The sequence below is a fragment of the Scomber japonicus genome, unplaced genomic scaffold, assembly GCF_027409825.1.
Source record: "Scomber japonicus isolate fScoJap1 unplaced genomic scaffold, fScoJap1.pri scaffold_631, whole genome shotgun sequence".
NCBI lineage: Eukaryota > Metazoa > Chordata > Actinopteri > Scombriformes > Scombridae > Scomber > Scomber japonicus.
The window spans coordinates 1-19,691 of record NW_026518681.1 but is presented as its reverse complement, the minus strand read 5'-3'; the positions used below and the strand labels follow the sequence as shown (position 1 = coordinate 19,691).

At 43.7% G+C, this 19,691-nt stretch overlaps 1 protein-coding gene across 3 annotated transcripts; it reads left to right on the top strand.

The window, feature by feature from the left end:
- Nucleotides 1–1,037: 1,037 nt before the first annotated feature.
- Nucleotides 1,038–19,228, top strand: LOC128354812 (autism susceptibility gene 2 protein-like). Of its 3 annotated transcripts, none has more exons than XM_053314963.1 (12): nucleotides 1,038–1,191; nucleotides 2,178–2,204; nucleotides 2,321–2,350; nucleotides 3,229–3,277; nucleotides 4,680–5,022; nucleotides 6,197–6,432; nucleotides 9,709–10,001; nucleotides 10,184–10,228; nucleotides 12,590–12,691; nucleotides 16,723–16,791; nucleotides 18,463–18,501; nucleotides 19,086–19,228. In XM_053314963.1, exons 1-12 carry the CDS (start codon nucleotides 1,054–1,056, stop codon nucleotides 19,224–19,226), a joined length of 1,512 nt encoding a protein of 503 aa, XP_053170938.1. In that variant the 5' UTR covers nucleotides 1,038–1,053; the 3' UTR covers nucleotides 19,227–19,228. The 3 variants fall into 3 exon arrangements, with proteins under 3 accessions (XP_053170938.1, XP_053170937.1, XP_053170939.1); XM_053314962.1 differs by having other exon boundaries at nucleotides 16,708–16,791; XM_053314964.1 differs by lacking the exon at nucleotides 18,463–18,501 and having other exon boundaries at nucleotides 16,708–16,791.
- Nucleotides 19,229–19,691: the final 463 nt, after the last annotated feature.

The following is a 19,691-nucleotide window of genomic DNA, read 5'->3' as shown; positions in this document are numbered from 1 at the left end:
TCCCTTCGGCTCTGTTACATCATCCTGGAGTTTCCTGTATTTGTGATCAGTCGGTGGAGAAACTGAACAGAGAAATATCAGGTCTCCTCCCTTCCTTCCTTCCTTCCTTCTCTCTTCCTTTCCTCCCCCTACCTTCCTCCCTTCCTTCCTTCCTTTCCTTTCCTCCCTCCCTCCTTCCTTCCTTCCTTCCTTCCTTCTTTCCTTCCTTTCTTTCTTCCTTCTTTCCGTTTGTCCTTCCATCTGTCCTTCCTTCCTTCTTTCTTTCCTTCCTTTCTTCCTTCATTCCTTCCTTCTTTCCTAAGATCAGCTGTTAGGGTAAATGTTCCCTTCATCTGTCCTTCCTTCCGTCCTTTCTTCTTTCCTTCCCTCCCTCTGTCCTTCCTTCCTTCCATCTGTGCTTCCTTCCTTTCTTCATTCGCTCCATTCTTCCTTCCTTCCATCTGTCCTTCCATCTGTCCTTCCTTCCTTCCTTCCATCTGTCCTTCCTTCTTTCCATCTGTCCCTTCCATCTGTCTTTCCTTCCTTCCTTCATTCGTTCCATCCTTCTTTCCTTTCTTCCTTCCTACCTTCCTTCTTTCCTTCCTTCCTTCCTTCCTTCCTTGTGTTGTCATGGATACTGACATGATTAATAAGGGAGATCATTTCTTATAAAGCAACATTTATCTCTCATTGTAAAATGTATTCATTAGTTCATGTAGATTTTAGAATATAAAATAAGATATTTGATGAATAAAGTGAGTTTAATTGGTACTGTGACTCCATTTAAGCCCACATCATGATTTATTTACTATATATAAACACATATATTGATTTTAAAGAATTAAAAACAGCAATATATGTATTCAGTAACATGTTAAATATTAAAAAATGAGGGAAAATCTTAAAGGTGTGACTTCAGATGTAACCTCCTTTGTATCAGCCTGTAGCTTCATGATTATTGATAAACATATAAAACACTAATTTACCCCCCCCCCCCCCCCACCCCTCCCTCTCTCTCTCTCTTCTTTCTCCCATCAGATGGACTGCTCTCTGAAGCCCACCCAGCGTAGCGACATGCTGGGGAGGAGGAACAAGGGGAAGAGAGGCCCGGAGGAGAATGGCGGAGGTCCTCTCTCCGAGCCGGAGGAAGGAGCTCCACACAGCTACTCCAGCAGCTGTTGGAAGAGCCGGAACAAGAGGAGAAAGATCGAGGTGAGCGGCCGAGTGACTTGTGATGACTCCTCCTGACGTGACGAGGAAGAAAGCTTTGTTTAATCTTTTGGGGTTTTATTATCGACGTTCATCTTGTTGAGTTTAGTCTTAATCAAACAGTCGCTGTGTGTTTTACATTTCTGAAGCTGGTTTAACTGGTTTATAGTCATTCCTTCCTGTCGTCCTCCCGGGTCAAATTGACCCCGTCTGTTTTGACTGTTCCTTCTTTCCTCCCTTCCTTCTGTCTGTCCTTCCTCCCTCCTTCTCTCTTTTCTCTCTCCCTAGCCTCCTTCTTCCCTTCCTTCCTTCTTTCCTTCCTCCCATCCTTCTTTCCTCCCTTCCTCCCTCCCTTCCTTCTGTCTGTCCTTCCTTCCTTTTTTCCTTTCCTCCCTTCCTTCCTCCCCTCTTTCCTCCACCCTTCCTTCCTTTTTTCCTTTCCTGCCTTCCTTCCTCCCTCCTTTCCTTCCTTCCTCCCTCTCTCCTTTCCTTCCTTCCTCCCTCCCTACCCTCCTTCTTCCTTTCCTTCTTCCCTTCTTTCCTCTGTCCTTCTTTCCTCCCTTCCTCCCTCCCTCCCGCCCTCCTACCTTCCTTCCTCCCTTATTTCTTCCTTCCTCCCTCCTTCCTTCCTCCCTTCTTCCTTCCTCCTTCCTCCTTCCTTCCTCCCTTCTTTCCTTCTTTCCTCCCTCCCTCCTTCCCTTCCTCCCTCCTCCCTCCCTTCCTTTCCTTCTTTCCTCCCTCCCTCCCTCCCTCCCTCCCTCCCTCCCTCCCTCCCTCCCCCCTTTCCTTCCTTCTTCCTCCCTTCCTTCCTTGACTCGAGGACAACAGGAGGTTATTCATACAACCAGGAAATACTGTTTTATATAAAGATATGTTTCCTTTTTTTAAAGTTTAATCACTTTTAAAGTATAACACTTTCTTTCCATTTATCCTCTTTTACAACCTTTAAAACCTACTGGAGCTAATATAATACTTTCTATTTAATCTAGGGACATCCTCTGGAGACTGGCTACATCGTAAGTTTCTTTATTGTACTGAACATCCTGTTTTTCATGCATCATTTATTTCAATCTTGTTCTTGTCAACAAATATATTCTAATAGATGCAAATGTTCCTCTGTCTCTTCCTCTAGTGTGACACGGAGAGTGATACAGGAGACAAGGTGAGTACCGCTCACTTTTAATAACCTCAATTAATCAATTAATTACAATTAATTACTTCAGATAGACGATAAATCAACTGATATCAATCTGTGAGAAGATTTAACCTTCCTGTCGTCCTCCCGGGTCAAATTGACCCCGTCTGTTTTGACTGTTCCTTCCTTCCTTCCTTCCTTCCTTCCTTCCTCTTTTCCTCCTTACTACTTTCCTTCCTTCCTTTCTCTTTTCCTCCTTCCCTCCCTCCCTCCTTACTCCTTTCCTTCCTTCCTTCTCTCCTTCCTTCCTCTTTTCCTCCTTACTACTTTCCTTCCTTCCTTACTTACTTCCTTCCTTACTCCTTCCTTCCTTCCTTCCTTCCTCTTTTCCTCCCTCCCTCCCTCCTTCCTTACTCCTTTCCTTCTATCCTTCCTTCTTCTTTTCCTCCCTCCCTCCCTCCTTACTCCTGTCCTTCCTTGCTTCCTCCCTTACTTACTTACTTACTTACTTCCTCTTTTCTACTTTCCTTCCTTCCTCCCTCCCTCCCTCCTTACTCCCTTCCTTCCTTTCTTCCCTCCTTCCTCCCTTCCACCCTTCCTTCCTTCCTCATCCCTTCCTCCCTATCCTTCCTTGACCTGAGGACAACAGGAGGGTTAAGAAACTTTGACTTTATTAGAAGAGAACTTGAACATCTAAATAAAAGTAATAAATACTTAAAACCTGATCAGTTAATTACCGTCTTTCCTTATAAGGACATGAACGTGTGACGCTGAATACTATTTAAACTCAATTTCTGCTTTTTATAAAGAGAAACTGTCACATTTTCAACCTTTTCTTGGTAGCTAATATGTTGGATTATGTTCAGTAATCTAATTAAATCTCATGTTTTGTGTTCGTCATTTAGGCCTCCGACAACGACATGGATCCAGTGTTCACAGTCAGCACAAGGAAAGGTACGATGAGAGATTCACTACGAGACGATTCACTGATGTGTCAGTCGGTCCCTCAGCAGGCTAAATTTAGATCTCAACAGAAAATTAGCCAAGTAGACGGTGGATTGTCTTCATTCTTGTGTCGTTCAAAGGGACGATGACGAGGTGGCGGAGATTTGGAGTAAAAGGATCTGTAAACGTTAAAAACACACAGCGATGAACAATATGACCTGAAAAGTTGGATTTAGCTAGAAGTGACTTGTGAGTTTCTGTATGAAGAAGGAAAAAACAGACAAAACCATTTCAATACAAACATTTATTAACATTTATTACACTGCTGAGGACATTATTATATATTATAAATATATAAGTGAAAAGCAAAGGGGTGGGGGGGGGGGGGGGGGGGCACGACGCTAGGTCTGGGCAATTAATCGAAAAATAATCCAAACCGACATTTAGAAACGCTAATCGACCTAATCTTGCTCGTGTCAGTTCAGTTAATTGTGGTATTCACTGTTGCCATGACAACAAAGGTTGCATATCTTTAAGGAGTTTGAAAACTTGTCTCCAGCGATGATTTTAACCCAAACCATGATCTTTAACCACAGCTTAGTCACACCTTAACCCTCCTGTTGTCCTGTAGGGAAGGGAAGGAGGGAGGGAGGGAGGGAGGGAGGAAGAAGGGAAGAGGGAGGGAGAAAGGAAGGGAGGAAGGAAGGAAAGAAAGGGAGAGAGGAAAGAAAGAAGGAAGGAAAGGGAGGGAGGAAAGAAGGGAGGGAAGGAAGGAGGGAGGAAGGTAGGAGGGAGGGAGGAAAGAAGGAAGGAAATAAGGACGAAGGAAGGAAGGAGGGAGGGAGGGAGGTAGGGAGAAAGGAAAAGAGGATGGAAGGACAGAGGAAAGAAGCAAGGTAGGGAGAGGAAGGAAGGAAGCAAGGTAGGGAGAGGAAGGAAGGAAACAAGGATAGAGGAAAGAAGGATGGAGGAAAGAAGGAAGGAGGGAGGTAGGGGGAGGAAAGAAGGAGGGAGGAAGGGAGGAACAGTCACTCCCTAAAGATCCTCATGTGTGAGGGCAGCAGTGTAAAATACTAAAATAAAGAAACTGTGAAATTACATCATGTTAAATTGAATCGTAGATCGTATAGAAAGGAGGAGAGGAGGAGTGTGACGTCAAATGCAGGAGCTCCGTTTCAAAATGACCGTTACTCTCAAATCTTGGTGGTGTTTCTTTTTATTTAGTTAAATGTGGTAAAAGTGCAGCTTGCATGTGGCGGACTTAGACTGATAGTATGAATCTGAACTTTCCTCCTCATATGAAATTCATTTAGAGAACTCCTCCTTTATAACTCTCCACATGTTTTTTGGAGGTTTGAGGTCCTTCTTATGTCGCTCTGATTGATGTTCGTTCTTTCTTCTTCTTTTATAGTCGCGGAGCCGGCCCCCTCAAACATGGGCACATCCATGGGCAAAAGCTGCCCCCCTCTCCAGGCCCGCAGCGGCGTCTCCCGGCTGATGGTGACCCCGAGAGTTTCCGGCCTGGAGCGAAGTCAGGAGAAAAACCTGGAGCCGCATTTCCCAGAGCCCGTCGCTTCTTCTACCTCGTCTGCCCCCTTCTCTTGCCTGCCTTCCCCGATCGCCGCCTCGGGCACGATGCCCCGCCACGGCCCGATGAACACTAACGGCGGCCGCCACCACAACGGCAGCCCGCCGCTCTCCAAACCCAAACCCTTCCTCACTCTGCCTGGACGGTCTCACTCGATCTACAACAGGTCTGACACTCAGGGAGAGCTACATTTATGGTTGATGATTTGCATATGGCTTTAAATTCTCCAAGGACATTATTTTAAACACATATATTTGTTATTTCAATTAATCATTTATAATAGGTCTATAATACAAAATTGTTCCTTTGGGATCCTTAGGGAGAAGAATTGTTCCCCATTGAAATCCATTATAACTACATTTTTTGTCCCCCATGCTAAAAAAAAATGACTCTTCCATAACTTCCTGTTTTCTGGGCTTTAATTTTAGAGCCAGAGCTTTAAAACATTTTAGCTTTATTTCCCTCCCAAAATAATTCACTTTGCATTTAGTAAAAACTCCCTTCCTTCCTTCCTTCCTTCCTTCCTTCCTTCTCTCCTTACTTGCTCTTTTCCTCCTTACTACTTTCCTTCCTTCCTTCCTTCCTTCCTCTTTTCCTCCCTCCCTCCCTCCTTACTCCTTTGCTTCCTTCATTCCCTCCTCCCTCCCTCCCTCCTTTCCTTCCTTCCTTCCTCTTTTCCTCCCTCCCTCCCTCCTTACTTCTTTGCTTCCTTCATTCCCTCCTCCCTCCCTCCCTCCCTCCCTCCTTACTACTTTCCTTCCTTCCTTCCTGTTTTCCTCCCTCCCTCTTTACTCCTTTGCTTCCTTCCTTCCTTCTCTCCTTACTTCCTTCCTCTTTTCCTCCTTTCTTTCCTTCCCTCCTCCCTGCCTCCCTCCTTACTCCTTTCCTTCCTTCCTTCCTTCCTTCCTTCTCTCCTTCCTTCCTCTTTTCCTCCTTACTACTTTCCTTCCTTCCTTCCTTTTTTCCTCCCTCCCTCTTTACTCCTTTGCTTCCTTCCTTCCTTCTCTCCTTACTTCCTTCCTCTTTTCCTCCTTTCCCCCTTCCTTCCTTCTTTCCACCCTTCCTCATCCCTTCCTTCTATCCTTCCTTGACATTACATGGAAAATAATTCATTCTTTGCATTTAAAGGGTTAAAATCTTGAAATCTGAAATAATATTTGATATTTATTATCAGGACTTAATAGAAAGTGGAAAATAATATAAATGTATAACATTTTTTATGGCAATCTTTTTATTTTATCACATTTTTGTCCTTAAGGAACTTTTTTTGAAGGGTTAATTATATTTTAAAAGCTTTTATTTTTTACTCTCTTTAATCTTCTTCTTCTTCTTCCTCTCAGGAGCAACACGCCAGTCAAACCTCCGTCGTCTGCTTCGTCTGTCGCGTCTTCCTCGTCCTCCATGCGGCCCCCGACTCCCTCCACCAGTGTGTCTCTGCCCTACATCCGCAGCGCAGGATCCTCAGGGCCCCTCCGACCCCCCTCCCGAGCCGGCTCCGGGGCCCTGTTCACGTCCTCGCCTGGCCTGCCTCCTCCTCCGCCTCTGCTACAAGTACCTCCCCACTCAACGGCAGCAGGTACAGTCAGACAGGAGAGCCGCCTTTCACTGTTTTCACTGCTGCTGTTACTAAGGGCAACCGATCACTGCTACTATTACTAGGGGCAACTGATCACTGCTACTGCTACTAGGGGCAACCGATCACTGCTACTGTTACTAGGGGCAACTGATCACTGCTACTGCTACTAGGGGCAACCGATCACTGCTACTGTTACTAGGGGCAACCGATCGATTGATAGATAATAGTTTTAAAAGGCGAGAGAGAGAGACGATAAATCAGCTGATATCAATCTGTGAGAAGATTTAACCTTCCTGTTGTCCTCCTGTCTGTTTTGACTGTTCCTTCCTTCCTTCCTTCCTTCCTCTTTTCCTCTCTCCCTCCCTCCTTACTCCTTTCCTCCCTTCCATCCTTCCTTCTCTCCTTACTTCCTTCCTTCCTCTTTCCTCCTTCCGCCATTCCTTCCTTCCTCTATTCCTCCCTCCCTCCCTCCCTCCTTACTCCTTTCCTTCCTTCCTTCCTTCCTTCCTTCCTTCCTTCCTTCCTTCCTTCCTTCCTTCCTTCTCTCCTTCCTTCTCTCCTTAGTTCTCTCCTTACTTTCTTCCTATTTTCCTCCTTTCCTTCCTTCTCTCCTTCCTTACTCTTTTCCTCCTTCCTTCCTTCCTTCCTTTCTTTCTTCCCTCCTTACTCCTTTCCTCCCTTCCTTCCTTCTTTCCTTCTTTCCTTCCTTCCTTCCTTTTCTTCCTCCCTTTTCTTCATCCCTCTCTCCCTCCTTACTCCTTTCTGGTGTCAGTCCGGCCCTAATAATAAAAAGTTATAAAGAAATATTGAAAGTTTAAAGAATTTGCCAGATTTTAAGATTAATGAAAGACGATATGAACAGTTAAACTTAAACACAGAGACATTTTTCCTTTTGAGCTTATTTGTAACATTTCACTTAAAAATGCTCGCTGTGTTTGTGTGAAACATACCAGGAGAGAGTGTGTGTGTGTGTGTGTGTGTCTGACTCTGTGTGTGTGTGTGTGTGTGTCTGACTCTGTGTGTGTGTGTGTGTGTGTGTGTGTGTGTGTGTGTGTGTGTGTGTGTGTGTGTGTGTGTGTGTGTGTGTCTGACTCTGTGTGTGTGTCTGACTCTGTGTGTGTGTCTGACTCTGTGTGTGTGTGTCTGACTCTGTGTGTGTGTGTCTGACTCTGTGTGTGTGTGTGTGTCTGACTCTGTGTGTGTGTGTGTGTGTGTGTGTGTGTGTGTGTGTGGACTCAGCAGGTGGAAATATGACTTTCCTAAGTATTTATGGTCTGGTTGTTAAGCGTGCGGTTTGATTGATCACTTATCGACTTTTTTTTTTATTATTGTGCTCTCAGTAACAGGTTCAGCTGTCGTCATCTGGTGTAACCTTTTGAGTTATCTTCATCTGGTTCATCTGTCTCTCCGCTGCGGCTACGAAACGACAGCAAAATATAGCACAGACCAGGGTTAATATAGTTCACTAAAACTAAGACTACGACTAAAACTGAAGTGAATTGCAGATAAAATCAGCTTAGTTTTAGTTCTCTTTTCATTGTCTCCATGGTAACTGTATAGTGTTCCGTGTTTCCATGGTAACTGTATAGTGTTCCGTGTTTCCATAGTAACTGTATAGTGTTCCGTTTGACTTGTAGAGATAAACAAACACAGTGTCAGCATTATTTCATCCTTTACAGCTTCTACTAATCAAAGGCTCTCCTCCTAATACCTGAAACAGTAAAAACTAAACTAAACGAAATAAAAACTCAACTAAAACTACTTCATCACTTGTTAAACTAACTAAAACTAAACTGAAATTAAAAAAAAAAAGCAAACTGAAAAACTAAATAGAAATAAAAAGTAAAGAAAATGTCAAAACTATAATATAATAATAATAACCCTGGTGGCTCAGACTCAACATCCTTTTTTCCTGTTCATTCAAATTAGATGCACTAAAAACAGCTCTGTGTCTGGTTCCTAATGCTGCTTCCTGTGTGTTTCCTATTTATTATCATTTAGGTTTTTAGGTTATTTCACTATTTGTATGAATGACAATAAAACTGAACTGAACTTCTTATAACAGTAGAAAAAAACAATTACTTTTACTTGACTTTACTTTACCTTTTATGTAAAATCTGCTGTTTCTAATAGTTTATAGATATAGATAAAGATATAGATATACTTTTATTGATCCCAAGCTGGGAAATTACAGTGCAGCAGCTGCAGCAGCATTACACACAGTGACGATAACAACATATAATATAAGAATATAAAGAACAAACTATACATAATAAAACAGCAAATAAAATGTAATGTACAAAAGTATATACAACTAATTGGCAGTGTTAATTAGAACGTCTTAAAACATCTTATCGGCGCTTATTGCCGATTAACGAGCCAAACATAACTCATCATCAGTGGACCTCCGGCTGTGAGACAGACTGTTGATCTATTTCAGCCGTTGGTGTGATTCACTCGGACGCTGCTAAAATAAATCAAACCCAGACTTCCTCTGGTGGTTGTCTGGGTTTGATGAGGAAGTTGTTTCACTTCATGTCTGATCATACCGAGCCCCCCGCAGTGAAGCGTTGTATTATATTTGATTATATATGCATGATTCACTCCACTGGGTTTAGAGAAGTTACTTAAAATGAGTTAATGTACTGAAGTAAAAGTAAAAAGTAGCTTCTTTAACCTTCCTGTCGTCCTCCCGGGTCAAATTGACCCCGTCTGTTTTGACTTGTTCCTTCTTTCCTTCCTCCCTCCCTCCTTTCCTTCCTTACCTCCTTCCTTTCTTACCTCCCTCCTTCCTTCCTTCCTTCCTTCCTTCCTCCCTCCCTTCTTTCCCCCCTCCTTTCTTTCCTCCTTCCTTCTTTCTTTCTTCCTCCCTCCCTCCTTCCTTCTTCCTCCCTCCTTTCCTTCCTCCCTCCTTTCCTTTTTTGCCTCCTTCTCTCTTTCTTTCCTCCTTTCCTTCCTCCCTCCTTTCCTTCTTTTCCTCCTTCTCTCTTTCTTTCCTCCCTCCTTCCTTCCTCCCTTCTTCCTTCCATCCTTCTTCCTTCCCTCCTTCCTTCTTTCCTCCCTCCCTCCCTCCTTTCCTCCCTCCTTTCCTTCCTCCCTCCTTTCCTTCCTTGACTCGAGGACAACAGGAGGGTTAAAAGTAAAGTGCTGTGAGTGAAAGTGTCAGATGATATAATATATGAATAGAGTTAAAAGTAAAAAGTGGGTTACAGTGTTTCCATTTTTAATAACACACCTCCTCTAAATAACGTCTCTTTCTTTCCCTTTTCTCTCCAGACCAGGAAATCCTGCGCCAGAACTTAAACTCCCACTTCTTGAACGCACAAGAGCGCGAGGGCAGACGCAGTGTCCCGGGTGCCGAGAACAACTCCGGAGCCGTCGGCCGCTCCACGCCGGGAGGCCCGTCGGCGTCGGGCTCCACGCCGGGATCGTCTGGCCGGACGTCTCAGAACCAGCCGAGCATCCCGCTGGCCTTCCAGTTCCATCAGCACAACCACCAGCACCAACACACGCACACGCACCAACACTTCACGCCCTTCCTGCACCCCACGCCTACCGCACCGCCTCTGGTGAGATGCTCTCCGCCTGTTATGCCGAACATCTGTGTCGTACTTGAAATTCCTGCGAGGCTGGAATGTGGACCAGACTCCGGGTTTTTTGTTTTTTTTTGTATGAGATGAGATGTTTTATTTAACCCATGCACTGCTTCTTTTCCCCCCTCCTTTCTCTCTGTGTGTCTCTTTTTTTTTAGTTTGATAAGTATCCAGGCAAAATGGACGGGCTGTACAGACACCCTGTGAGTACCTCATTTGTTTATTAACTCAAAAAAACTAAAATTAAAAAACAGAGTCATGATGAGTACAGAACAATGTGAAGGAGAATTGCCCAAAAAAAAACCTTCGAAGGGTTGCAATTGCTTTCAGAGTAGCATTCTCCAAACAAATAAAGGATCACAAACACACAATTACAACACAAGAATTCATGTTCAGGTATAAAAGCATATTATCATTATCAAACTAAAAACAAAGCCCTCCAATAAAAACAGTAGAATAAGTCACTTAGCCTCCGTATGAATATGAATATGAATAAACAGTCACTGAACTCAGACTAGATAGGAAGCCCAAAAGTGATAATATAAGTGATTTCAAGGCTCTTTCTAAATTGTTGTTGAGGGATAAATTCACTAAATATGAGAGTGGTAAATTCCATATTTTGGGCCGTCCTGTATAAAATAACTGAAGAGACAGAAACAGAGATGCATGAAAATGAAGATGAAGAGCTACGAGTAGAGCGAGTATGAAACTGATGGTTTAAATAAAAACAAGTCCTGGGAAAAAAGAGGGAAGGATCCTTTATGATGATGATGATGATGATGATGATGATGATGATGATGATGATAATTAATAATAATGATGATAAACTTTATTTCTATAGCACTGAAGTTACCAGGTGCTAGGCATGGGCCGGTTACCGGTTTCAAGGTATACCACGGTATGAAAAAGTCACGGTTTCAAAACCACTAAAATCTTCCGTCACACCGTTCCTGCGGTATGAGCGGGTTTTTTTTTTTAATGTGACGTCTCGTCAGAGAGAGAGTGGAGGTCCCTCAGGTAGCGTGCAGCTGCAGCGTAAAGTAGCGCTCCTCCGGTTGCTGTTACAAGCAGGTAGCTCTGCAGGCTGTATGATGGCTGAAAGGAGGCGAGCCCCCTGAACTTTCCCCCCGTCTACAAGCGCCAAGTCGGCTGTATTTATACTTCGGCTACCGTAAAAACACAGACGGCCGCGGCTTGGAGGAAGAAGGTCCCGGACAGTAGCAGCGCGAGGAGGAAATACATCCTATATGATAGTGAGCAAGTCTCCAAAAACTGTTGAGATTCAGTTTTAAGCTCCTGCCTGCATTTATTTATTTATATTTATCTTAGATGTGTTTTTACTTTTTTCAATTATTTATGTTCTGATCTTGAGCCACAGGTTCAGTTATTGCATTTATTTGCATTTTGTGTTTTTTTTTTTCACTAAATATAATTCATTGATGTCGTGACTTGAGTTGCAGGTTTAGCCTCAGTTAAAGGACTGCACTTTATTTTTTATTATTTATTTAGAAATAATTCAGTTATTTTTTATTTTAAATACATATTTACTAAAAATAAAAGACTGTTCAATGGGAAAAAAAACAACTTTTTTTTTGTTTTTAAATTTCAAAATATCACATTTTATAGCCGTAATCATAATACCGTGAAACCGTGAAACCGTGATATTTTTACCTAAGGTTATCATACCGTCAGAATCTCATACCGGCCCATGCCTACCAGGTGCACCTGTCTGCGTCTTTAAAAGCTTTTTAAAATGAAACCGTGACTTGATACTGAGGAGGAGTTTGTTCCACAGCTTTTTGGGGCAACTACAGTCAAAGCGTGGCCTCCTTTGGTCTTAACTCTGGACCTTTTTAAACCTGTAACTACAACAACAGACTGATCAGGTTTTTAGGGATCTTGGTGCTTAATAGGATGTGAGAACTTCAGAGATATATCGAGGAGTCCGACCATGTATGGATTTGAAAATTAGTAGTTAAATTTTGGATTGGATTCTGTAACGGACCAGAGTGATATGTTCTCTGAGATGAATGTAATGAAGTTATATGAAAACCCAATTTAAAAAAACAACAAAATAAAAATGTCAACTTAAATGAGTACAGCCATATACAGCAAATAGCCTCAACCAACAAGTACATTTGCATATATAATATTTATAATAGTCACGTCACGCGAGGGTCACACGTCCCCCTGGATATAGTTAACATGAGCATTCCTCAGAGACACATTAATAAACTCATATTAAAATGATAAACTCAACCCTTCTTTACTTTTACAGTGTAAGACTCTCTTAAACAGGCAAAATCAGATGTTAATTATTCTTTTTATATACTTTTTATTTACTTTGATGTTACGAGTTATCTCATCTGCACCTAAGTAAACGTTTCCACAAATAATTTTAAAGCTATTTTGTACATTGCAGATTTTTATGAGTTGTATCTCCACCAGAGTACGCTGCCCCCTATTAAGGTATAATCAATGTATGTGTCCCCTGCATGTTTCCTGTTTTAAAGGTTTATAAATGTGTGTGTGTGTGTGTGTGTGTGTGTGTGTGTCATTTTTAGTACTTCCCACAATACCCGCCGCCGCCCTCAGTGCCGAGTATCCAGCCTGTGATTCCTCCCGCCGGGCCTTTCAGCTCCCTGCAAGGAGCCTTTCAGCCAAAGGTGAGAAAAGCTCTCCTCTTCCTCATCCTTCTCTTCTTCTTCTTCCTCCTCCACCTCTTCCTCTTCTTCTTCTTCCTCCTCCCACCTCTTCTTCTTCTTCCTCCTCCTCCTCCTCCTCTTCTTCTTCTTCTTCTTCTTCTTCTTCTTCTTCTTCTTCTTCTTCTTCTTCTTCTTCTTCTTCTTCTTCTTCTTCTTCTTCTTCTTCTTCTTCTTCTTCTCTTCTTCTTCTTCTTCTTCTTCTTCTTCTTCCTCCTCTTCTTCTTCTTCTCTTCCTCCTCTTCTTCGTTCTTTCTCTTCCTCCTCCTCCTCCTCTTCCTCCTGCTGTCTTACTGTGTTACTTTCACCTGAACGCCTACTAGAAGTCACATCTCACATTCACCTGGTGTAACATCAGTCAGAGTGACGCTGATTTAGAAAAAAAAAAAAAAAAGCTCTAAATACGAAGCGTGTTTCATAGAAATCACAAGGACTTGGGAGGGTAATTTAATTTACGGCTTCACGATGACGACAAAGTTATAAAAACTTTGTCGTCAGTCAATTTAAACTCTGAAAACATCATTATCCTTTTTTTTAAAGAAGTGTCGTCAATGAGCTTCTTTGTCTCACCTGCGTCAGTCCCAACCGGAACAAAGACGCTCGGTGCTTCTCTTCTTTGGCTGCAGTTATATATCTTTTATATAATTTGTCGACTAAGAATGGATAAATATAGTAGATGATATTAATGTTATAGTCAGGATTACTTTAAGTGGGTCAAATATGTGAAAACTCTTGCAGCCAGATTTTATGAAGGTATCAAGAGACTGAATCATTTTTCTCTTAACCCTTACATACTGTTCATATTCAGACTCTCTTAGTGTGTAGTAGTATTATTATATGTAGCCTAGCAGTCTTCTTCTTTTACTGGCTAAGGTGCCACACTGTCTACATCACTGTCTGCAGAATTACACATAAGAGACTCAGAATAGTTGGTTTGGCCATTATACACATTATACTTGACCCTTAAACAGGCCTTACTAGTTATGTCATTTGCACCTAAAGGAAGGAAGGAAGGAAGGAAGGAAAGGGAAGGAAGGGAGGAAGAAGGAAGAAAAGGAAGGAGGGAGGAAGAAGGAAGGAAAGGAGGGAGGAAGGGATGGAGGAAGGAAGGAAGGAAGGAAAGGAGGAAGGAAGGAAAGGAAGGAGGGAGGAAGAAGGAAGGGAGGGAGGAAGAAGGAAGGAAAGGAAGGAGGGAGGAAGAAGGAAGGAAAGGAGGGAGGAAGGAAGGAAGGAAGGAAAGGAGGGAGAAAGAAAAGGAAGGAAGGAGGGAGGAAGAAGGAAGGAAAGGAAGGAGGGAGGAAGAAGGAAGGGAGGGAGGAGGAAGGAAGGGAGGGAGGGAGGAAGAAGGAAGGAAAGGAGGGAGGAAGGGATGGAGGAAGAAGGAAGGAAAGGAGGAAGGGAGGAAGGGATGGAGGAGGAAGGAAGGGAGGGAGGGAGGAAGGAGGAAGGAAAGGAAGGAGGGAGGAAAGGAGGGAGGAAGGAAAGGAAGGAAGGAGGGAGGAAGAAGGAAGGAAAGGGAGGAAGAAGGAAGGGAGGAAGGAGGAAGGAAGGAAGGAAGGAAGGAAGGAAAGGAGGAAGGAAGAAGGAAGGAAAGGAGGGAGGAAGAAAGGAAGGAAGGTAGGAAGGAAAGCAGGGAAGAAGGGAGGGAGGAAGGAAGGAAGGAAGGAAGGAAGGAAGGAAGAAGGAAGGAAAGGAGGAAGGAAGAAGGAAGGAAAGGAGGGAGGAAGAAAGGAAGGAAGGTAGGAAGGAAAGCAGGGAAGAAGGGAGGGGAGCAAGGAAGGAAGAAAGAAAGGAAGACAGAGGAAGGAAGGAAGAAAGGAAGACAGAGAAGGAAGGAAGGAAGGAAGGAAGGAAGGAAGGAAGAAGGAAGGAAAGAGGAAGGAAGAAGGAAGGAAAGGAGGGAGGAAGAAAGGAAGGAAGGTAGGAAGGAAAGCAGGGAAGAAGGGAGGGAGCAAGGAAGGAAGAAAGAAAGGAAGGACAGAGGAAGGAAGGAAGAAAGGAAGGACAGAGGAAGGAAGGAAGGAAGGAAGGAAGGAAGGACGGAAGGACAGAGGAAGGAAGGAAGGAAGGACAGAGGAAGGAAGGAAGGAAGGACAGAGGAAGGACCCGGGAGGACAACAGGAAGGTTAAAGAGTGTGTATCTCCTGGTGCACGTTGTCTGTTTAAGGGTTAAAATACTTTAGTGGAAGTTTCTGACCTTCCTGTGAAAGTAAAAGAGAGTCCTCCTGCACTTGGGTTCAAATCTTGGTTATTATCTTTATGAATGCAGACCTGGTCCAGGCTCGTAGTAAAACATGTATTAATAAGAGAAGGAATTCTTAATTGACCTACTCTTTGCCGAAATCACAGAAACACAAGTATCATCAGACTCCTAATTATGGAGCTAAAATGTGACGTCGACAGACTGCCGGCCGCTGATTCTCCATCTGTCCTTCCTTCCTTCCTTCCTTCCTTCCTTCCTTCCTTCCTTCCTTCCTTCCTTCCTTCTCTCCATCTGTCCTTCCTTCCTTCCTTCCTTCTTTCTTTCCTTCCCTCCCTCTGTCCTTCCTTCCTTCCTTCCTTCCTTCCTTCCTTCCTTCTCTCCTTCTGTCCATCCTTCCTTCCTCCCTTCCTTCCTCCTTTCCTTCCACCTGCCTTCCTCCCTCCCTCCTTCCTTCCTTCCTACCTTCCACCCTTCTTCCTTCCTTCCTTCCTTCTCTTTCCTCCCTCCCTCCTTTCCTTCCTACCTTCCACCCTTCCTTCCTCCTTTCCTCCCTTCTTTCTCCCTTCCTTCCTCCTTCCCTTCCTTCTTTCTCTCCCTTCCTTCCTTGACTTGAGGACAACAGGAGGGTTAAGAGAAAGAAACAAGTATCATCAGACTCCTAATCAGTCATTTATAAATATTCGATTAATCTTGTGGAGAAAAGACATTCACTATCACTTCTTTTTTATAGAATATGATGAATATAACATGTTTGAATGCTGATTTTGATAATTATTTTATAAATGCAGCTCATATTTGTACATTTGCATATTTAAGAATGTTTATCAGATGCACAAACATTTAAAAAGGTGCTTTTATTTCCTTTTAATATACTGTTGGGTCACATTGGGTAAACTCTGAGTGTTTACAGCTCTAAAATGAGCCTTCCTTCCTTACTTCCTCCCTTCCTCCTTTCCTTCTTTCCTTCCCTCCCTCTGTCCTTCCTTCCTCCCTTCCTTCTTTCCTTCCCTCCCTCTGTCCTTCCTTCCTTCCTTCTTTCCTTCCCTCCATCTGTCCTTCCTTCCTTTCATCTTTCCTTCCCTCCCTCTGTCCTTCCTTCCTCTCTTCCTTCTTTCCTTCCTCCTCTATCCTTCCTTCCTTCCTCCCTTCCTTCCCTCCATCTGTCCTTCCTTCTTTCCTTCCCTCCCTCTGTCCTTCCTTCTTTCCTTTCTTCCTTCTTTCCTTCCCTCCCTCTATCCTTCCTTCCTTCCTCCCTTCCTTCCCTCCATCTGTCCTTCCTTCTTTCCTTCCCTCCCTCTGTCCTTCCTTCCTCCCTTCCTTCTTTCCTTCCCTCCCTCTGTCCTTCCTTCCTTCCTTCCTCCCTTCCTTCTTTCCTTCCCTCCATCTGTCCTTCCTTCTTTCCTCCCTTCCCTCCCTCTGTCCTTCCTCCCTTCCTCCTTTCCTTCCCTCCCTCTGTCCTTCCTTCCTTCCTCCCTTCCTTCTTTCCTTCCCTCCCTCTGTCCTTCCTTCCTTCCTCCCTTCTTGAAAATGAGCCTGAACAGTATGCAAAGAGTTAAGTTTAAATTAATTTTCTTTTAGATTTTGGACTAAATTTCAGAAACTCATCAGCAGATGAATGGAAAACGGGTGAAAGACTTGAGCTCTCCTCTCCGCCTTCTGTTTCTAACTAAAACTTGAAATAAGAGCCAAATGAATCCAGATGTGAAGGAGAGCAGAGTAGACTTGTTTATCAGTAGGTTTGTGTGCCTGATGTTGTTGTGCTATGTGTGTGTGACAGCCTCTTGTCCCTCAGGGATCGGGTCCTGATATAACGGCTCGGCTCGGTGTTGTGCCTCACCACCTGCAGCCCAAAGACCCCCGGGTAAGAAACCACACGTTACACTTTACAACAACAACGACAAAAAGAACAAGAAGCTGCCATCATTATGAGCGTTTACACTGAAGGAAGGAAAGGAGGAAGGGATGGAGGGAGGGAAGGAGGAAGGAAGGAAAGTAGAGAAGGAAGGAAAGGAGGAATGGATGGAGGGAGGGAAGGAGGAAGGAAGGAAAGTAGAGAAGGAAGGAAGGGAGGGAGGGAGGAAGGAAGGAAGGAAATGAGAGAAGGAAGGGAGGGAGTGAGGAAAGAAGGAAAGGAGGGAGGAAGGAAGGAAGGAAGGAAATGAGAAAAGGAAGGGAGGGAGGGAGGAAAGAAGGAAGGGAGAGAGGAAGGAAAGAAGGAATGAAGGTAGTATGGGGGAAGAAGGAAGGAGGAAAGGAAAGAAGGAAGGACAGGAAAGAAGGAATGAAGGAAGTTAGGAGGGAGGGAGAAAGGAAAAGAGGAATGAAGGAAGGAAGGAAGGAATGAAGATAGTATGGAGGAAGGAAAGAAGGAAGGACAGAGGAAAGAAGGAATGAAGGTAAGTATGATGGAAGTAAGGAAGGAGGAAAGGAAAGAAGGAAGGACAAAGGAAAGAAGGAATGAAGGTAGTATTGAGGAAGGAAGGAAGGAAGGAGGAAAGGAAAGAAGGAAGGACAGGAAAGAAGGAATGAAGGTAGTATGGAGGAAAGAAGGAATGAAGGAAGTTAGGAGGAAGGGAGAAAGAAAAGAGGAAGGAAGAAAGGAAGGAATGGAGGAAGGAAGGGGAATGGAGGAAGGAAGGGAGGAAAGAAGGAACAGTCAAAACAGACGGGTCAATTTGACCCGGGAGGACGACAGGAAGTTGTCTGAGAGGTGGAGTAATACAACAAATGAACACGTGTTATGGCCCAAAGACCCCCGGGTAAGAAACCACACGTTACCCTTAACCCTCCTGTTGTCCTCAGGTCAAGGAAGGACAGGAGGAAGGAAGGAAAGGGGAGAAAGGAGTGAGGGAGGAAGGAAGGAAATGAGAGAAAGGAGGGAGGGAGGAAGGAATTTAGGAGAGAAGGAAGGGAGGAAGGAAATGAGGAAGGAAGGAAGGCAGGAAGGAAAGAAAGGACTAAGAAGGAAGGAAGGAAGGAAGGAAAGAAATAAGGATGAAAAGAGGGAGGAATTTAGGAGAGAAGGAAGGGAGGAAAGAATGAGGAAGGAAGGAAGGCAGGAAGGAAAGAAAGGACTAAGGCGGAAGGAAGGAAATGAGTAAGGAGGGAGGGAGGGAGGAAGGAAGGAAGGAAGGAAGGAGGAGGGAGCAAAGAAAGAGGGGAGGAGGGGAAAGAAGGAAGGAAGGAAAAGTTTAAGAAAGAGGGAAGAAGAAGGAAAGAAGGAACAGTCAAAAGAGACGGGGTCAATTTGACCCGGGAGGACGACTCGTTACCCTTAACAACAAGAAGCTGCCATCATTACTTTATAAAACTACCAATGTGGACGCTAGGTTTTAATTTTTTTAGACTAGGCTGTGCTGCAAAACGTGGGCCTAGTCAGTAAAGCAGTAAAGAGGTGCAAAAACAATCCCCACCCCCCCCCAATCTCCCCCCCTCCCCCCTTTTTAAAGCCCCCCAAATTATTCCTGATGAAGAAGAAGAGTGAGAGATATGTTTTCATTAAAGTGGTTTTTACGATTCTGTTCTCTTGTAGCTAACTGATCCATTTGGGACATCGTTGAAAATCAGTAATGTAAGCAAAAACAGATGTTTCTGAATCCTTTTTTTTTTTTTTTTTTTTATGGCTCCTCAAAAACCTTCAGCCTCTTTTTTATTTTTTTTATTTTTTTTAAACTTTTTTCTCACTGCTTCACTCGCTCTTTTGCACTAATCTCACTTGTAATCTCGACTGCTACTGGTCTATTCTCTGCCCTTGCACACCCAGTTAGATATTCTCAGACGTAGAAATTATAGATATATGTGGTTATTGTTCTCCCCCCCCCCCCCCCCCCCCCCCCTCCTGTGGTTTTCTTGTATTGCTGCGCTTGCTTTTTTTTTTCTCACTTACTTACTTTTTAAAAAATAATACCAGACTAAAATAATCTGAGCTATAACAGCCTTTTCAAGCCCTACTGAGTAACCTTATCTCCAGCTGGGAAACCCCAACCTTGTGGTGAGATTAAGACAAAGACAACAGGAAGTAGCATCTGACTCTGTGTGCAAAAGGCTTTATAAAGCTGAACATTCAAGATTCATTCAATTATAAATGTAATTATAATAATTATAATAATCGTGTGGTTCTTTTTCTTTTTCTTTTTTTCTTTTTGTGCTCTGCAGAAACCAGGAAAATGGTGCGCTATGCATGTTTATGTGGCCTGGATGATTCTAAGCCATCAGAGAAAAGTGAAGGTAGGTGTTGGAATGTTGGGAAGGTTGCTATGGAAACGTGATAGGTTACAGGTTGCCATGGAAACGTGATAGGTTACAGGTTACTAGTTACTCTATTTAGATAAGTAATAAGTAATGTAACTTATTACATTTGATCATCTGTTAGGGTAAATGTTCCCTCTTTCTGTCCTTCCTTCCTTCTTCCTTCCTCCTTTCCTTCTTCCTTCCTCCCTCTGTCTTCCTTCCTTCCTTCCTCCCTTCCTTCCCTCCCTCTGTCCTTCCCTTCTTTCCTTCCCTCCATCTGTCCTTCCTTCCTTCCTTCCTCCCTCCCTTCCTTCTTTCCTTCCCTCCATCTGTCCTTCCCTTCCTTCCTCCTTTCCTTCTTTCCTTCCCTCCCTTTGTCCTTCCTTCCTTCCTCCCTTCCTCCCTTCCTTCCCTCCCTCTGTCCTTCCTTCTTTCCCTTCCCTCCATCTGTCCTTCCTTCCTTCCTCCCTTCCTTCTTTCCTTCCTTCCTTCTTTCCTTCCCTCCCTCTGTCCTTCCTTCCTCCCTTCCTT

What these genes read in the sequence shown, in the direction of transcription:
- LOC128354812 (XM_053314962.1), top strand. Translation starts at nt 1,054, where the DNA reads ATGCTGGGGAGGAGGAACAAGGGGAAGAGAGGCCCGGAGGAGAATGGC. An exon ending in ACAAGAGGAGAAAGATCGAG is followed by an intron (nt 1,192 to 2,177) that starts GTGAGCGGCCGA and finishes TATTTAATCTAG; the next exon opens with GGACATCCTCTGGAGACTGG. An exon ending in ACGGGCTGTACAGACACCCT is followed by an intron (nt 10,229 to 12,589) that starts GTGAGTACCTCA and finishes TGTCATTTTTAG; the next exon opens with TACTTCCCACAATACCCGCC.